At 48.8% G+C, this 13,539-nt stretch overlaps 2 protein-coding genes across 3 annotated transcripts in view; both read right to left on the reverse strand.

Annotated features, from left to right (window-relative positions):
* The window catches only part of LAMB1 (laminin subunit beta 1), a 45,802-nt gene extending 44,197 nt beyond the window's left edge, over positions 1 to 1,605 (reverse strand). The window contains exons 1-2 of one of the 2 annotated variants that reach the window (XM_068930617.1): positions 1,367 to 1,605; positions 1,015 to 1,184 (exon numbers count right to left, since the gene is read on the reverse strand). In XM_068930617.1, coding sequence (XP_068786718.1) covers positions 1,015 to 1,184; positions 1,367 to 1,403 — 207 coding nt within the window. In that variant the 5' untranslated portion in view covers positions 1,404 to 1,605. The remainder of the gene's footprint in view (positions 1 to 1,014; positions 1,185 to 1,366) is intronic. The other variant, XM_068930627.1, reaches the window with a different exon arrangement.
* Positions 1,606 to 7,140: 5,535 nt separating this feature from the next.
* LAMB4 (laminin subunit beta 4) overlaps positions 7,141 to 13,539 on the reverse strand; it is a 58,007-nt gene continuing 51,608 nt past the window's right edge. Inside the window, exons 34-39 of the mRNA XM_068930648.1 lie at positions 13,333 to 13,477; positions 11,278 to 11,485; positions 10,488 to 10,626; positions 10,056 to 10,232; positions 8,870 to 9,023; positions 7,141 to 7,288 (exon numbers count right to left, since the gene is read on the reverse strand). Coding sequence (XP_068786749.1) covers positions 7,149 to 7,288; positions 8,870 to 9,023; positions 10,056 to 10,232; positions 10,488 to 10,626; positions 11,278 to 11,485; positions 13,333 to 13,477 — 963 coding nt within the window. The 3' untranslated portion in view covers positions 7,141 to 7,148. The remainder of the gene's footprint in view (positions 7,289 to 8,869; positions 9,024 to 10,055; positions 10,233 to 10,487; positions 10,627 to 11,277; positions 11,486 to 13,332; positions 13,478 to 13,539) is intronic.

A 13,539-nucleotide genomic window follows, 5' to 3' on the forward strand; every position in this document is an offset into this window, starting at 1 on the left:
TTTATATTTTATACCTATCCCTCATCCCCTCCGTCTCGGGAACAAGCTTCTTTCGGCTGACAGAGTAAAAACCGTTGTGCTTTCCATGAGATGCGCTGAACAAGTTTATTTGCATCCCTCGCCTTGGAGATCGTACAAACGCAATTACATTATCAGAGCAGCGGCCAAAACATTAACCGTGTGCTAGAGACCCGCTCGGAGCCAGGAAGCGGTCTAGACGGCTCTGCGCGAGTCTGAAACAAGCGCTAATTGCACTTACGGCGGCACGGTCTTCCTCATTAACTCAGCTAACTAAAGGGGGTCCGCAGGCCCGAACCGGCGCAGGGCCTTCTGGCACGCGGGCTGCCTTCGCGGGGCCCCGCAGCGGGCTCGCCAGCCGGCCGGCCGCCGAGCTGCCGGGGGCGGCCAGGCGGCCAGGCGGCCGGCCCCCCCCTCGGGGCTGCCCTGCGCCCCCCGCCGGCCCCCAGCGCTCACCCCGCCGCCTCCCACCACCCTCCCGTCTCCGCCGGCAAGACGGGTGCCCCCAGCGCCCTCTGTCAGTCAGCCCCGTCCGCCCTGCCCGCACGCCCCACGCCGTGCCCCACACCCTGCACCCCACGCCGCGCCCCACGTCGCGCGCCGTGCCCTGCACCCCACGCCAATGCCGCGCCCCACGCTGCGCCCCGCGCCCTGCACCCTACGCCAATGCCCCACGCCCTGCACCCCACGCCACGCCCTATGCCCCCGCCGTGCCTCTTGCACCGGCTGGGCCCCCGCAGCGCGCGGGGGGCGAATCCACCGCCCCCTGGACGCCCAGCGAGCCGGCTGCCTGCGGGTCGGCAGACAGCAGCCCCCGGCCCCAGCGGGCGAAGGCTTCCCCACGCCGCGGCCGGGGCCGGGGCCGGGCTCGGCCCTGCCTTGCCGACCGCCGACGGGCGGCGCAGCCCGGCCGGCCGGGGCCCCCTGGCCGCGGCGGGCGGGAGGCGGGGGCCGGTGCGGCCGTCGGGGCAGGCGGCGCCCGGGCCGGGCTCTCACCTGGAGGTGGCTGACGATGCAGTAGGGCTCGGGCTGGCGGAGGCCGCACGTGGAGGAGGCGGAGAGCCGCGAGGCGCGGCCGATGAGCAGGTCGCCGGTGGCGGGGTAGCAGCTGCCCTCGGCGCAGCCGTAGCTGTACTCGGGCTCCTGCGCCGCGGCGGCCCACAGCCCTGCGCGGCCGCGCACACGGACGGACGGGAAGGGGGAGACAAGGAGGGAAAGGGGAGCGCGGTCAGCGGAGCCGCCCGCAGCCCCCGGCGGGCGGCCAGCGGCTCGCCCTGCCCGGGCGCTCCGCCGCGGTGCCCCGACGGCGGCGGCGGCGCGGGGCCGGGACGGGGGCGGGCGGCGTTACCGAGGCAGCAGCAGAGGTACACCTGGAGACGGCCCATGGCGGGGCGGCACGGCACGGCTCGGCTCGGCTCGGCGCGGGACCCCGCTCCGGAAGCGCCGCGCTCTCCCTCGGCGCCTCCGCCGAAAGCTTTAGCGCCGGCTGCTGCACGCAGGCGCCGCAGCCGCTGTTCCCGGGAGCGGCTCCGCGCCGCCGGGCGCCCCCGGCCGCCCTCCTCCTCCTCCTCCTCCTCCTCCCCGCCGACCGCCCCCGCGGCCGCACGGCGCGCCCAACCCGACGGCGGGGCGGGCCCGTCCCGGCGCTGCCCGACCCGCTGCCCCGGGGCCCGGCCAGGAGGGAGCGGGGCGTTTGGGGCGCCGTCGAGGGTAGAGCCGGCTCCGGAGCTGGGCGAGCCGGGCGGACTCGGCCGTGGCCCCCCCCGGCCCGCGGGGCGGCAGGGGCACGGGGCGCCGGGCAGGCCGTCGAGGGCTGCGCTCAGGCAGGTGCAAGGCGAAGCCAAGCGCAGGGAGTAGCGGGGTGCGAGGCGGAGGGGGCTGCGGCCCTGCGAGAGCAGCCGAGGGGCAGCCGACGGCCCCCGCCACCCCTGGTTTGGTGGCTGCGCCCCGTCTGCTGCCCGCCTTTGGGAGCGGGTTTTGGGCAGCGGCTGGGGGACTCGCTTAGGGGTCGTTCCCCTCCCCTCCCCCAGCACAGGGAAACAGCGTGAGAGGGGGGTTTCGACCCAATCCTGCCTTCCGGCCGAGGGGAGCCAGCGGGGCAGGGGGTGAGGACGGCCGAGCGGGCCGCGGCGAGCGGAGGGCGAGGATGGGCAGCGGCGGCCACCGGTCCCCCCGCCGTCAACGCCTGCCCCGCGTCGGCCGCCCAGATGGCAGCTTAAAAGAGCGGTTTCCCCGCACCACCCCACCGCCCGGCGGACGAGCCCGTGAACACAGCGTGTTTATATTCGTGCTTCCCGTACAAGGCCGGGCCGGCCCGCGAGGCTGGTTCTCATTAGCGCTGCGCGCGCAGGGCGCCGCGGCCTGCCCGGACCCCGGCGACGGCCAGACGGTCTGCTGCAAGAGCCGAGCCGTTTATTATTTTAGCGTGAGCTCGTCTTCCTCCCCATCGGTCTCTGGGAAAAAGGCGAGCGAGAGCGGCTGCGAGGGGTGAACAGGCACGTCCGAACTCCTCCGCCTCTTCTGACCTAAATATTAAACTCCTCGGGCTCCAGCGAGGGGCACCCGGGCTTAATCATTAGGCAAGAAAGTTCCCTGGGGACCGAGGGGGAAGTCTTAGTAGTAAATACCGACTGGTGAGCGGCTCTGGACGATGAAAGCGTTCGCCCTCCTGCTGTGACTGCGGCTCTCAGAAAACCATGGAGAACGTGGAAAGGAGGCGTTTGGGGTGAAACTGAAGGATTTCTGTGGGTCCAGAAGCTCCTTGAAGAGCGCAGCCCCGGTTTGGCACACGCGTCCCTGGGTGTCCCAGGCCGAACGCCTGAGTTGTGCTTGCACGCGTGTAACGCGTAAGCACACGTGTAAATCTTTACCAGGTCGGTGTCCTTGAGGAACGCTTTGCCCTTACTGTTTGCAGGCCCTGAATGAAACGCGCCGCGCTCTGTCCGCCTCACAAACCCCTTCCGAGGTAGGTAAATATGTTCGTTCTCGTTTTACAGATGGATAAGCAGAAACAAGAGCGATACCGAGCGACTTGCCCTAAAGGTTAAACACCAAGTCTGAAACGTAACCGGGGAATCTCGGCTGAAGAACTGGTGGGTCTCTTTCATTAAAGACATCCAGGAAATTAAACCGTGTTAGCTGAGGCGGCAGGCGCTGGCGTGCTGAACCTCTTGCGACGCGGCCTTTTGGAGTCAACCGACTCAGTTTCACAACCCTGTCTTACAAACCACAGCTTGGCTTTTGTTTTTAGATCAGTACTTCAGAATAACAAACCTCTTTGTCCCACTAAGAGAAACCGTTTTGCTGCGCTGCGGTTGGAAAGCTCCACCGCTGCAGAGGGGAAGGCGGCAGCGTTCGGCAGCACTGGTACGTGTGCGTGTGCGAGGACAGCTAGCGCATCGTTTCCACTGGACTTTTTCTGTCTCAGGCCTGTGTTTTTTCATTTTGTACTGAAATCTCCTTTTCCGTCCTGTTTCGTACTCTTGTAGAACGGATATCCCCCACTAAATATAAAAAGGGCTCGGTTTGCCCTGCCGAGGTCCTCGTTGCTGCGGTGAGCCCCCCGGGTAGCTCGCCTCTACGCCGTGCCTCAGGGCCACGTGGGTCGCGGCTGGCGGCGCGGCAGCACAGCGCTGAGCGCCGGCACGGGGAGCGCGGCCCGCGGTGGCGAGCTGGGTGTGTAATCGGGGCCGCGCTCCCGGGGGGAACCGAAACCCACGCTCAGCGTGCTGGTGGTGAGGCCCAAGGAACTTGTCTGTGTCCATCCCTGCCCGCAGCGTGTGAGATACCACGACGCTAGGAGAGCAGGTGGGGGTATTTTAACTTGGTTGAATCCTCAAATGAAAGAAATTTTGTGTCGTGGGCTATCCCCGCATGTGGTGAAGCGGCTTTGCAGCCTGGGGGGGGCTGACTTTCTCTCGCTTGGTTTGGAAGCTTCCTCAGGAATCAAAGTTGAACATTGCCCTTGACTTGAGTGGAACCCAGCAGGTCCTCTGCTTTCCTGTAATGCTGCCGTGGTTGAATGCCTAGCGAATAGCGCTGAGATCATTTTTGATTAGACAGATCTTCGATTATGTGTACTTTTGGTTGAAAGTTATTTGCTTTTTGATTAAATGTTGTTGCAGTCAAAACGGTGTACCGAAAGATACTGATGTCAATAACTTTTTCAATAAACAGGTTTGTGAAGTCACATCTAAGCACAAGAAAGAGAGCTGGGAAGAACTAAAAGTAGGTATTTTTGACCCAGACACTGCATTCTTACACAAATCGGTTTTGCAAAACCACTTCAAAAGTTTTTCTGACACTTCCAGTGAGGAATGATGCATATTTTTAAACCGCAGAAGTTGTCACAAAATGGAATTGGTGTCCAGTAGCCATCGATACGGTCAGCTCTACTGGCTTTGTGTGCTTGCGCCATACTTGGAGGAACGTATGGGATACAGGACTCCTCACTGACTTCCTGCTTCCCGTTCCTTCTTTTCTTTCAGTGTTTTTTATTTCCTCCTCTGCTCAGGCCTGTTTAACTGCCTTATGTTTACAGTCTTCTCGTTTGTGCAGCTTGTCAAAAGCCATATGGCAACTATCCCACTGACAAATTCAGCTAACAGTTGGTTTTTGGAAGAAAACCTTCAACTTTCTGCTTGTGAATTTAGATTTTTAGAGCTGTGAAGGAAATACTTTTGTTTGGTATTCAGTTAGGATTTTTATATAAGAACTTCAGTTTACCTGTTTCAGGTACAATGTAGCAGACCACGTTTAAACCTGCGAGAAATCTGAGCTCCCTTTCCGTAGCATTACACAGAGACATGTGTGTGAGCAACTTGAGTACAATGAGCCACATGTGTACTCTTGACTAAAACAGAGGTGCTTTATTTAATTATGGCAGAATCAATCTAACATGTGCTTGTCCTTGTTTACAGCCCAGTAACTTATAAAGAAGTCTTGCATGTCGCAGATGATCTTTTTAAGTGCTAACATTCAGAAAAAGCGAAACCGCAAATTATGTGCATACCTGCATTCAGATGTCTTTGTTAGATTATATCAAAGTAATAATTTGGTTCCATCATTTTCACAATGCTGTTAATGCCCGTTGTAATGCATGTTGCACATTGCCCTGGAGCAGAGCTGGTATGAGTTGTAGGAATGTCTCTGAAATCTCATCTAGGCCAGTAACCCCCCCCCCCCCCAAGCCTCCCACTGCATATGAATGCTACTTTAGCTCTCATAAACACAGAGTGATAACTAGGGAGACTTTATCTCCTCCAAACTGAAACAATGCTTTCTTTTAGATAAGGATTGTTTGACACATGCTCCTGGCATTTGGACATGTAGCTGCTAAGAGGCCTTGTATTCCTGGGGAGAATACCGCATTTTACAAATGTGGTGGGGGCTGCTGCTGAACTCACGCTGCTGGGAGTGCTGGGTAGTGCTGGGTTCCTCATAAAAACTGCGTAAAGTACATAATGGATGGGGACGTTCTCCCCCACGTCTGTGAGACAGTCAAGGTGAGAATTATACGACTGATTCTCACTGAGGAAAAGCCAGTGTTAATCTCTTCAGCTTTGTGCAGGAATATGAAATACCACGGCTGGGATTTTGAAACTGGGGTCTACCTCCCTTTAGTCTTTTTAAAATCTTAGCCCTTCTTTAGTATTTACTTAACTTCAGTCTCCTTTCTCAAAAAAAAAAAAAAAGTAAGCCCTGTAAGCTAAAATTGAGGACTGTTCCCGTGTTCTTTAGCACTGCAAGAAGCTCCTGTGTGAATCCTGACTTCTGTGAAGTGCTGCACACATGCAGGTAGGGAAGAGCTGGAGAAACAGGCTTTCAAAATTCATGGCTCTTTAGAGGTACTGCTTAAACATAAGTGCTGCAGTCATTCACAAGTTATTTGTTGCCTTAATGGAAAATGTGGGCAACCCCTGATGAGCAAAAGAAGAAGTCATATTTCTGAAGCGTTGATTTAATGCTGCTGCGATTATGCTTTCATTATGACTGTAGTTACTTTTAAGAAACCTAGTTCAATTATGGATCATTTAGACCTAACGTCGTCTTCCGTGCTTTGGATCAACATTTGCACTATGGGTTTAAGAAGCATAGAAGTGGGCAAAGGCAGGCCTGAGTGTGTCTGCCCGATATCACATTCCTTTGTACCATCCGATCAGGTGCTATGAAAGCTTACTCCCAAACGAGGTGCCTGCTTAACATTTCTCCTGGGAATAATTGCTCTGTGAGAGCAGCTGGAGAATCAGGCATACCCTGCTGACAGCTGTGACATCTTTAATGTGTGACATTGTAAACTGCTCTTTCTTTTATTTTCACTTAGGTGAAATAAATTAAACTAAATGAGATTTTGGCCAAAGGACACAAAAATACCACCTGGAAAGGTGCGCTGACAAAGACATGCTTTCAAAATTGGTTTCGGCGTTAAACATCTGTGCACTGCCATCCAGTGGGCACCAGAGAATTTGCTTCTCTTCTGCCCCTTCCCAGCGATGCATGGAGCTCTGTGTATTTTCAGTGAACCCAGTGGGCACTGACCACGTGGTCTGGGGTTACTGGTGAACCCCTCCCTGCTCTCCCTAAGTAGAAGGGGCCGGAGAAAGGATGGTGCCCCGGAGACAATGCTGGCTGTCAGTGGGGATGCTGACAGAAGCACACAACTGTGCATCGTCCCCTCCCTGTCTCCATGCGGTCCTGCCTTACTACCCCCAAACAGGCATGGTGGTGGCACAGCTGCATGTTGGGTTATTGAAGGGTTCAACAGTAAGACATAGGGTGTCAATAAATGATAGATTTGTTGACAGTTTGTCCTTGAGACCGTTACCTGTAGCTGTATGAGATATCTTCTTTGTGCATTGCCAGCCCCCTAGACTGCGTACAGGAGTGTATTTTAGAGTTCCCTTGAAGACTGCATCCTGATTAGTCAATCAGATGTTTTATTAGAAGGTAAATTTCCTATTTCCATATCAACTCAACTGGATTAAAAGTCAAGAGGAAGTTACATCGTTCCCTATGCCAAAACACTGTATGCACCTTCAGATGTATTTACAGAGTATATCCACTCCATGCTGGGAAGTTCGGGAGATGGTAAACATGGAGAGGTTCACTTGACATGATGGTCTGTTCAGACCCTAACTTTTGCACGTTGCATACTTGCTTTCCTGCTCGGTGATTTCATTTTTAATGGCTATCACCTGCTCCTCTAGTTGTCTGAGTTGCTCTGCCTTGTCTTGTTTGGTTTGATTCAGGTCCTGGAGCTTCTTTTCCAAATCTGTAAGAGTAAAGTGACATGTAATGGTGAACATACTTGTTGTGTAAGTAAAATCCAGGGTTTAGTAGCATTTTTTTTTTTCCAATCAGTTTTAGAGGCAATAAGCCCATTTCAAATGGGGAATGCTATATGTGGAACTGAAGAGAAAAGTCCGGCTTCCAGATTTCGAGAGAAACGTGACAGCTCTAAGAGCACTTCACTTCTCAGCATATGCATTCTCGTCCATCAACTGTGATGGGCCAGGACCTAGAGCTCTTAAGCATTTGGTTCAGATGGAAAAACTCAGATGAACGTTGTGTCCATGGAGGAATGTAAAGCCTATACAGTTTGGGCATAATAGGTTTAGGTCACCCTCTTTTACAGAAATGATTCTACTAGTCCCTGTGAAGCTACATGAATGAAAACATACTCGTAATGAGTCAAAATCACATTATTCACGGCTTATGTTTCCAATGCAGTTATCATCTGGGCATTTGGAATGACTGGGATGCTCTTAATAGTTCTTCTCAAGGTATCTGCTCAAAATGAGCAGATTCTGAGATCCTATTCTGAAGAATTTCCTCCCAGGATGGCATTTCTGTTTCAGTTCTGTTTAAATGATGCAGTAATTTCAGATGTTGACTCTGGTAGGATCCTAGGCCCAAGGACATTCAGTGGAAAAGCCCAGACCTTTCCTACAGGCAGAATTAAGTCCCCTCTGTGCAATTAGAGGAGACATTGTGGAAGTTGGCTTGTGCCACCTTCACCTCTGATGACTGTCTAAACCTACCCGTCAGGCTGTGTTGGAGGAGCTGTGCAGGTACTGCCGCAGCAGCTGCGGTCTCTACTACCCCATAGCCCCTTCTCCCCCTCTGCCATAGCTCAGCAGGTCCCGCGCATATAAGCTGAAATCTGTGTGGAGGTGAGTGTGGGTGAAGACACTAGACTGTGGACTGATGTGACTGGGGCACGTATCTGAGCTCTGCTCTGCTGCCCACTGTGGGATACGGATGTTTCTATACTCGTTCAAACAAGCCAATATTTATACCCATTTTCTCTAGAGATTTGTCTAAAAGGGAACAAGAATAGACTGATGAAGAAAGGCTACCCTGCAACTCTCTATTAGCATGAGTCATCGCTCAGATAATGTAAGAACAGACAGAGAACAGGGGAATGATTTAAGGTCTAAATGCCCAAAGCAAGTACGTAAATCAAAGCTCCCAGCTAAATCTGCAGCTAAGTTTTTCAGAGTCCGTTTCTAAGAGCCTTAGACGGGTTATGCAAGTTTTGCACTTTTCCCATTCTTAAATTGCTGGGATTAAAATCACTGCAATTCCCTGCATGGGCACTTTTAAAACTCTGCTTATAGCAACCACTTTATATCCAAAAATATATAAAAGTCAAATCAATTTAACTACATTTAAACTGTTCGGGTAGGTTCAAGCAGGGATTTTCACCAGTTAAATTGTTTTAAAGCTGATTTCTCACAGCTAGTCTCACAGACTAGGTGAACCTAGTCTGTTAGTGTCTGTAGGCAAGGCTTCCAGTTTAATGCATGACTTTCACAGTTTTCACTGCTTGCTATGGAAGTGAGAACAGCACCTGTTATTCTTTTGATTTTTTCTTTGGTCTCTTCAGCCAGTTTTTCTGCTTCTTCTTTCAGCTGTTTCACTTTCTCTAATGTTACTTTTGGAAGTCCTTCAGCTTTTAGCTTCTCTTGAAGAATTGTGTACTTTCTTTTAATGTCAGCAAATTCCTGTAACAAAAACCCATTACTTAGTCTAAGAGCATCTAGCATCTTACAATTAATCTGGCATACTGAAGGAGATTTTTCTACCTTGTTGCATATCCTATTTGAACCAACTTTCAATCTCTTATTTTCTGAAATCTTAAAAAAAACCTCCATAATGAGTATACATTGAACAAAGCTTCACAAAACCTGATAGAATTCAATTAGAGGAAACTGCCAGTTGAGCAATCCAAAGCATAAAGGGGCGTGAGGTTGTAAGGAAATCTCATTTAAGCTTTTCAAGAGCTTATGCTGTTTTTCCTTTTTTTTTGATAGAGCTTTTCTGTAAATTTCATTTTTGCATGAGGCTTAATTCAAGTTTAATAAATTAGCCATAACATACATTTTTTACATTTTTGGCAGTAATAACGTTTACTGGCTGATTCCACCCATGATGATTTAGGTTGCCGTGGAGGCTGCAGTTTGGATCTCTACTGGATTTCTTATTACCTGGAGGCTTAGTCATGCTCTGCCTTTTGAGCTGTGGGTGCCTGGGTTCTCCTCACGCAGCATGCTAGCAAATTTATAGCTGCCTCAATGCATTCTCAAAAATCGGAGCTATTTAAAAGCACCCAGCCAACCAAAAACTCCGTGCAACTCCCACAGCAGTTTTCTCTGAAGGAGAAGGGCACTAAATGAATGGCCAGACTGCCTCCATCACACATATTTTAATATCTGTTTTTGTGATTTGTTCTGTGGTGTTTATTGGTGCCTATGGTGACTACGAGTCTTATACACAGTGCAAGGAAAAGTGTCCTGGAGAAGCCAGACAAGTGTATGTGTTGTCTTTAATTCTAACTGACAGAATTGTTATTTGCTAGATACCTTAAAATAAAAAAGAAGAGATTCTTAACCTGTGGGATATTATACTGGGTGGCATAATGAAAACTTTAACACAGTTTTGAGGACAGCAGGATAGCGCAATTACACTTGTGAATCAAAAGTACCATCAAACATATATGGAATAATTTTTCTTCTTTTTGTGACAGAAAGGCTTACATTATTGATATTCTGCGCTCGCTTGTTTGCTGCTTCTGCCCCTGCTTGTGCATTTGTAGCTTGATTCCTATTCTTCATCATTTTCATCTGCAACATGGCAATTTCATCTTCCATCTCAGATTGTTTTGCTGAGAAGTCATTTAGTTCATCACTTGTCTTGTTCACTTGATTCTCAGCCTAAAACAGAACAATTGGAAGCTGTGGGTTTTATGCAATGCCCATCCGACTTGCAGAGCTTAGCAATGAAGGAGAGATTAATGTCAACTGATAACAAGAGGAACCCTGTAAATGCTATGGAATTAATGTCGTCACTGAGCCACATTCTGGCTTTGTTTATTTTACATTTATATCAGGGAAACTTTGAGACCTGTTTCTCGGGTAGTAATGTAGTATGTATGTAGTAAGTAAATTAAAAGATGTACCGCAAGATACCTGTGAGATTTGTGTTCTGATTCCTTGTATCTCTTCATTTAACTTTATGAAAGTGCCTTTGGAGTGTCCTTGGGAGTTAACAACATTTTTTATTGTATTATTAATTTCATCCACAGGTGGAAGAGCTTTTGCTGCTTTGCTAAAGCAAAAAAAAAAAAAAAAAAAAAATAGAAGTGTGTGGACACTGAAGAAAGAAGACGTTTCAAATCCACCCATGCTCACATGTAGAAATATGCCCTTGAGTCCAAACAGCATCCATTAAAAATACTGGTTCAGCAGTTGGCAAAGCAAAACATCAGTAAGGGATCTTACGTGTGAATATATTAGCTGATGTTAACGGTAAGGTTTGAGGCTGCAGGCTACCTGACAGTGCACTGCTACTAGTATGGAAAGCTCACTGGAGAGGTGAACGTGTTTTCTTCCTCGCCAATTCTTGCTGATTCTCTACCATCCCTATTTAAACCTTCCAGCCAACCAGATATAATGATCCACCAAGTCCCATGTGAAAGTAAGTAGCTGCTTTGGCTTCTCGCGCTCTGCTTGGCAAGTTCAGCAGCTGAGGAGCCAAGAGCACGCAGGAGCCGTCACCGTTCGTAGCACGTCATCTCCATGCAGCTCGAGTGGTCATGGCTCATTACTGCTGGGGAGGCCCTCGTGAAATCTGCTGTAATCTGAACTTTCTTTCCAGTGTTACTAGGATACTTAACTGCCTGGGATATGGAGCAGCCTTACTGTGCACAATGCAATTTCAGCTGGATTTATCACATCAGTAAGAGAATATTCTACTCACTCAGCTCGTTTTGCCTTCACCAGTAGCTTCTGAGCTTCTTCCATTTTTCCGTTTCTCTTATTCACGTTCAGTTTGTACTTCTCACAGTAGTTCATAACGTTTCTGATTTCGTCAAGCGTGTTTGTTAGCTCTCGCGGGGTCAGGGGAAGGTTTATTTGCAGAACATAGTCTGCCACCTTCTCAATGTCTTCTGGAGGTGCGCTCTCATCTTTAACAAAAGCACAGCTTAGAGTATTCTGAAAGACATCCTTCTTCCCAATGAAATGTAAATGTTCAGTATGGTTGTCTACCCATTGAGACATGTGGCAGAATAAAGCTGACAAGCACCGCAAGAGGGGTAAGAGAATGATCTCTAACATTTTGTAATTTAATATACTGTTTCCAGGTACTGCCATTAGTATTGTCAGAGCTAGCTAAAGTAAGGATTTGAACCCACTTTGAACTGGGTTATTAAAATTCTGATTTAGAACTGAACCCATGGAAGGTTTTAAATCAGCACACAGCACAGCTAGATATGTCAGAGCCCGTTTCTCCCTCGGCTCTCAGATCAAAGCGGCGCTGAGGAGACTGGGGTGTGAATGAAGCTTTCCAAGCTGGCATGCGGGTGTAATCCCTTTCCCTGGAGTCGCCACAATATTTCAAAAGTGGCTCCTTCCCTGGTTAATGAGAAAGGCTAACCTCCATAAGAAAGTTGGGTCAGACTGAGATAGGATGGGAATTTACAGTAGAATAACCATATTTTGACAACTTCCCCTACAGATGATTTCTTCCTAGTTCCACCTTTGCACGGTGGCACAGGCACACTGAGCTAGAGTGGTTAATGCCTTGTAAAGTCTTATCATCGCTTCTTGTTGTACCCATTTCCCTTTGTAGGCAAGACCTTGGGTGATAAAGCAGTTGAAACACATACTAAATGTTTGTACTAATGCTGCAAAATAGCTTACCAAGAATTGAATAATAGACACCTACAGGGCAAACGGTAGTACATTCCTGAGAGGTATTTTCTGTAGAAATGTGTCAATGTACAGTATAGCAGATTTAATGTATCTGTAAGCATCTTAGCTGCTATAGTACATAAATTTTAGATTACAAAGCAAAAATTCATGCATCAGTGTTTTTACAATTGTTAGAAAGTAAATGCTATATTTGTACTAAGAAACAACAAAGAAGAGCCGAAGACGAATTTGGCAATCGCTACCAAATAAAATCTGAGACTCTTAAGGCCTTAAATGGAGGTTTTCCTCCAAATTTCAATAAAGTAATCTAAATGTTCCTGAACGGGGGAAATCCTCTCTACTCAGCTCCCACTCCCTCACTGCTATTTGGATGTGGAGGTATGAACGCGAAAGGACTGCCAACACGCAGTCCTTACAAAATTATGAGATCAGCTATATTCAAGAGATTTTAAAAAATACTAATACATTTGGACTCCTTTTACGCACCTTTCTGAAAAGAAATCTTAGGGTCTGTCTCTTAACTTTTTTACAAGGGTGGAAAAAGTTTTAGGTATTTATGGTTGTTTTGTTATTTTTAATGAGAGCTAAAGTTCTGCTGGAATCCTTTGATTCCTCAAGTTACAGCTTTATGGAGAAGATGGAGCAATATGTCACTTTGCATCCTAATTCCCACGCTCCCTACTGAGAGCCTCTATTTATGGGTCTGGGGGAAGGGGATGGAATAACAATTTGGGATGTACTGGACATGCCTGGACGTTATATATTATATGAAATTACATCAGTAGTACTTTATTCCGATAAACCAGGAACCGAGGGAGTTATGAGCATGTTTCAAATTAAGCAAATTAATAAAAGATAACACAACAGATCTATGGGAAAATTCATACAAGATACTGTCAGTGGGGAGAAAGAAACACTATAAAAAAGGAGTTGAAAAAGATTTCTCAGATCAGTAGGTAGACAAGAAGTTAAGTATAGAGCTAAATCATTTTCTGGCTGTATATCATGATATATCATACTAGAATACACACACACACACACACACACGCATATATATATTATATGTATAAAATCAGAAGGAACTTTTTTGTACATTTACCTAACAAGAAGACTTTTACTTTTCTGATGAACTCCTCAGTGATCTCGTGGTCAACTTCAATTTGATTCTTAGCTCTCTGTAGTTCCCCATTTAATTGTGAGCCTTTCAGCTTGGTGTCTTCTGCCATTGTTCTGATGCTTTCAACCTGGAAATAATTTTAGAAATAGCACTGCGTGTTTCTGGAAATTATTTACCATTGCTTGGCAA

Source organism: Struthio camelus, chromosome 1, assembly GCF_040807025.1.
Source record: "Struthio camelus isolate bStrCam1 chromosome 1, bStrCam1.hap1, whole genome shotgun sequence".
In the NCBI taxonomy this organism is placed as follows: domain Eukaryota; kingdom Metazoa; phylum Chordata; class Aves; order Struthioniformes; family Struthionidae; genus Struthio; species Struthio camelus.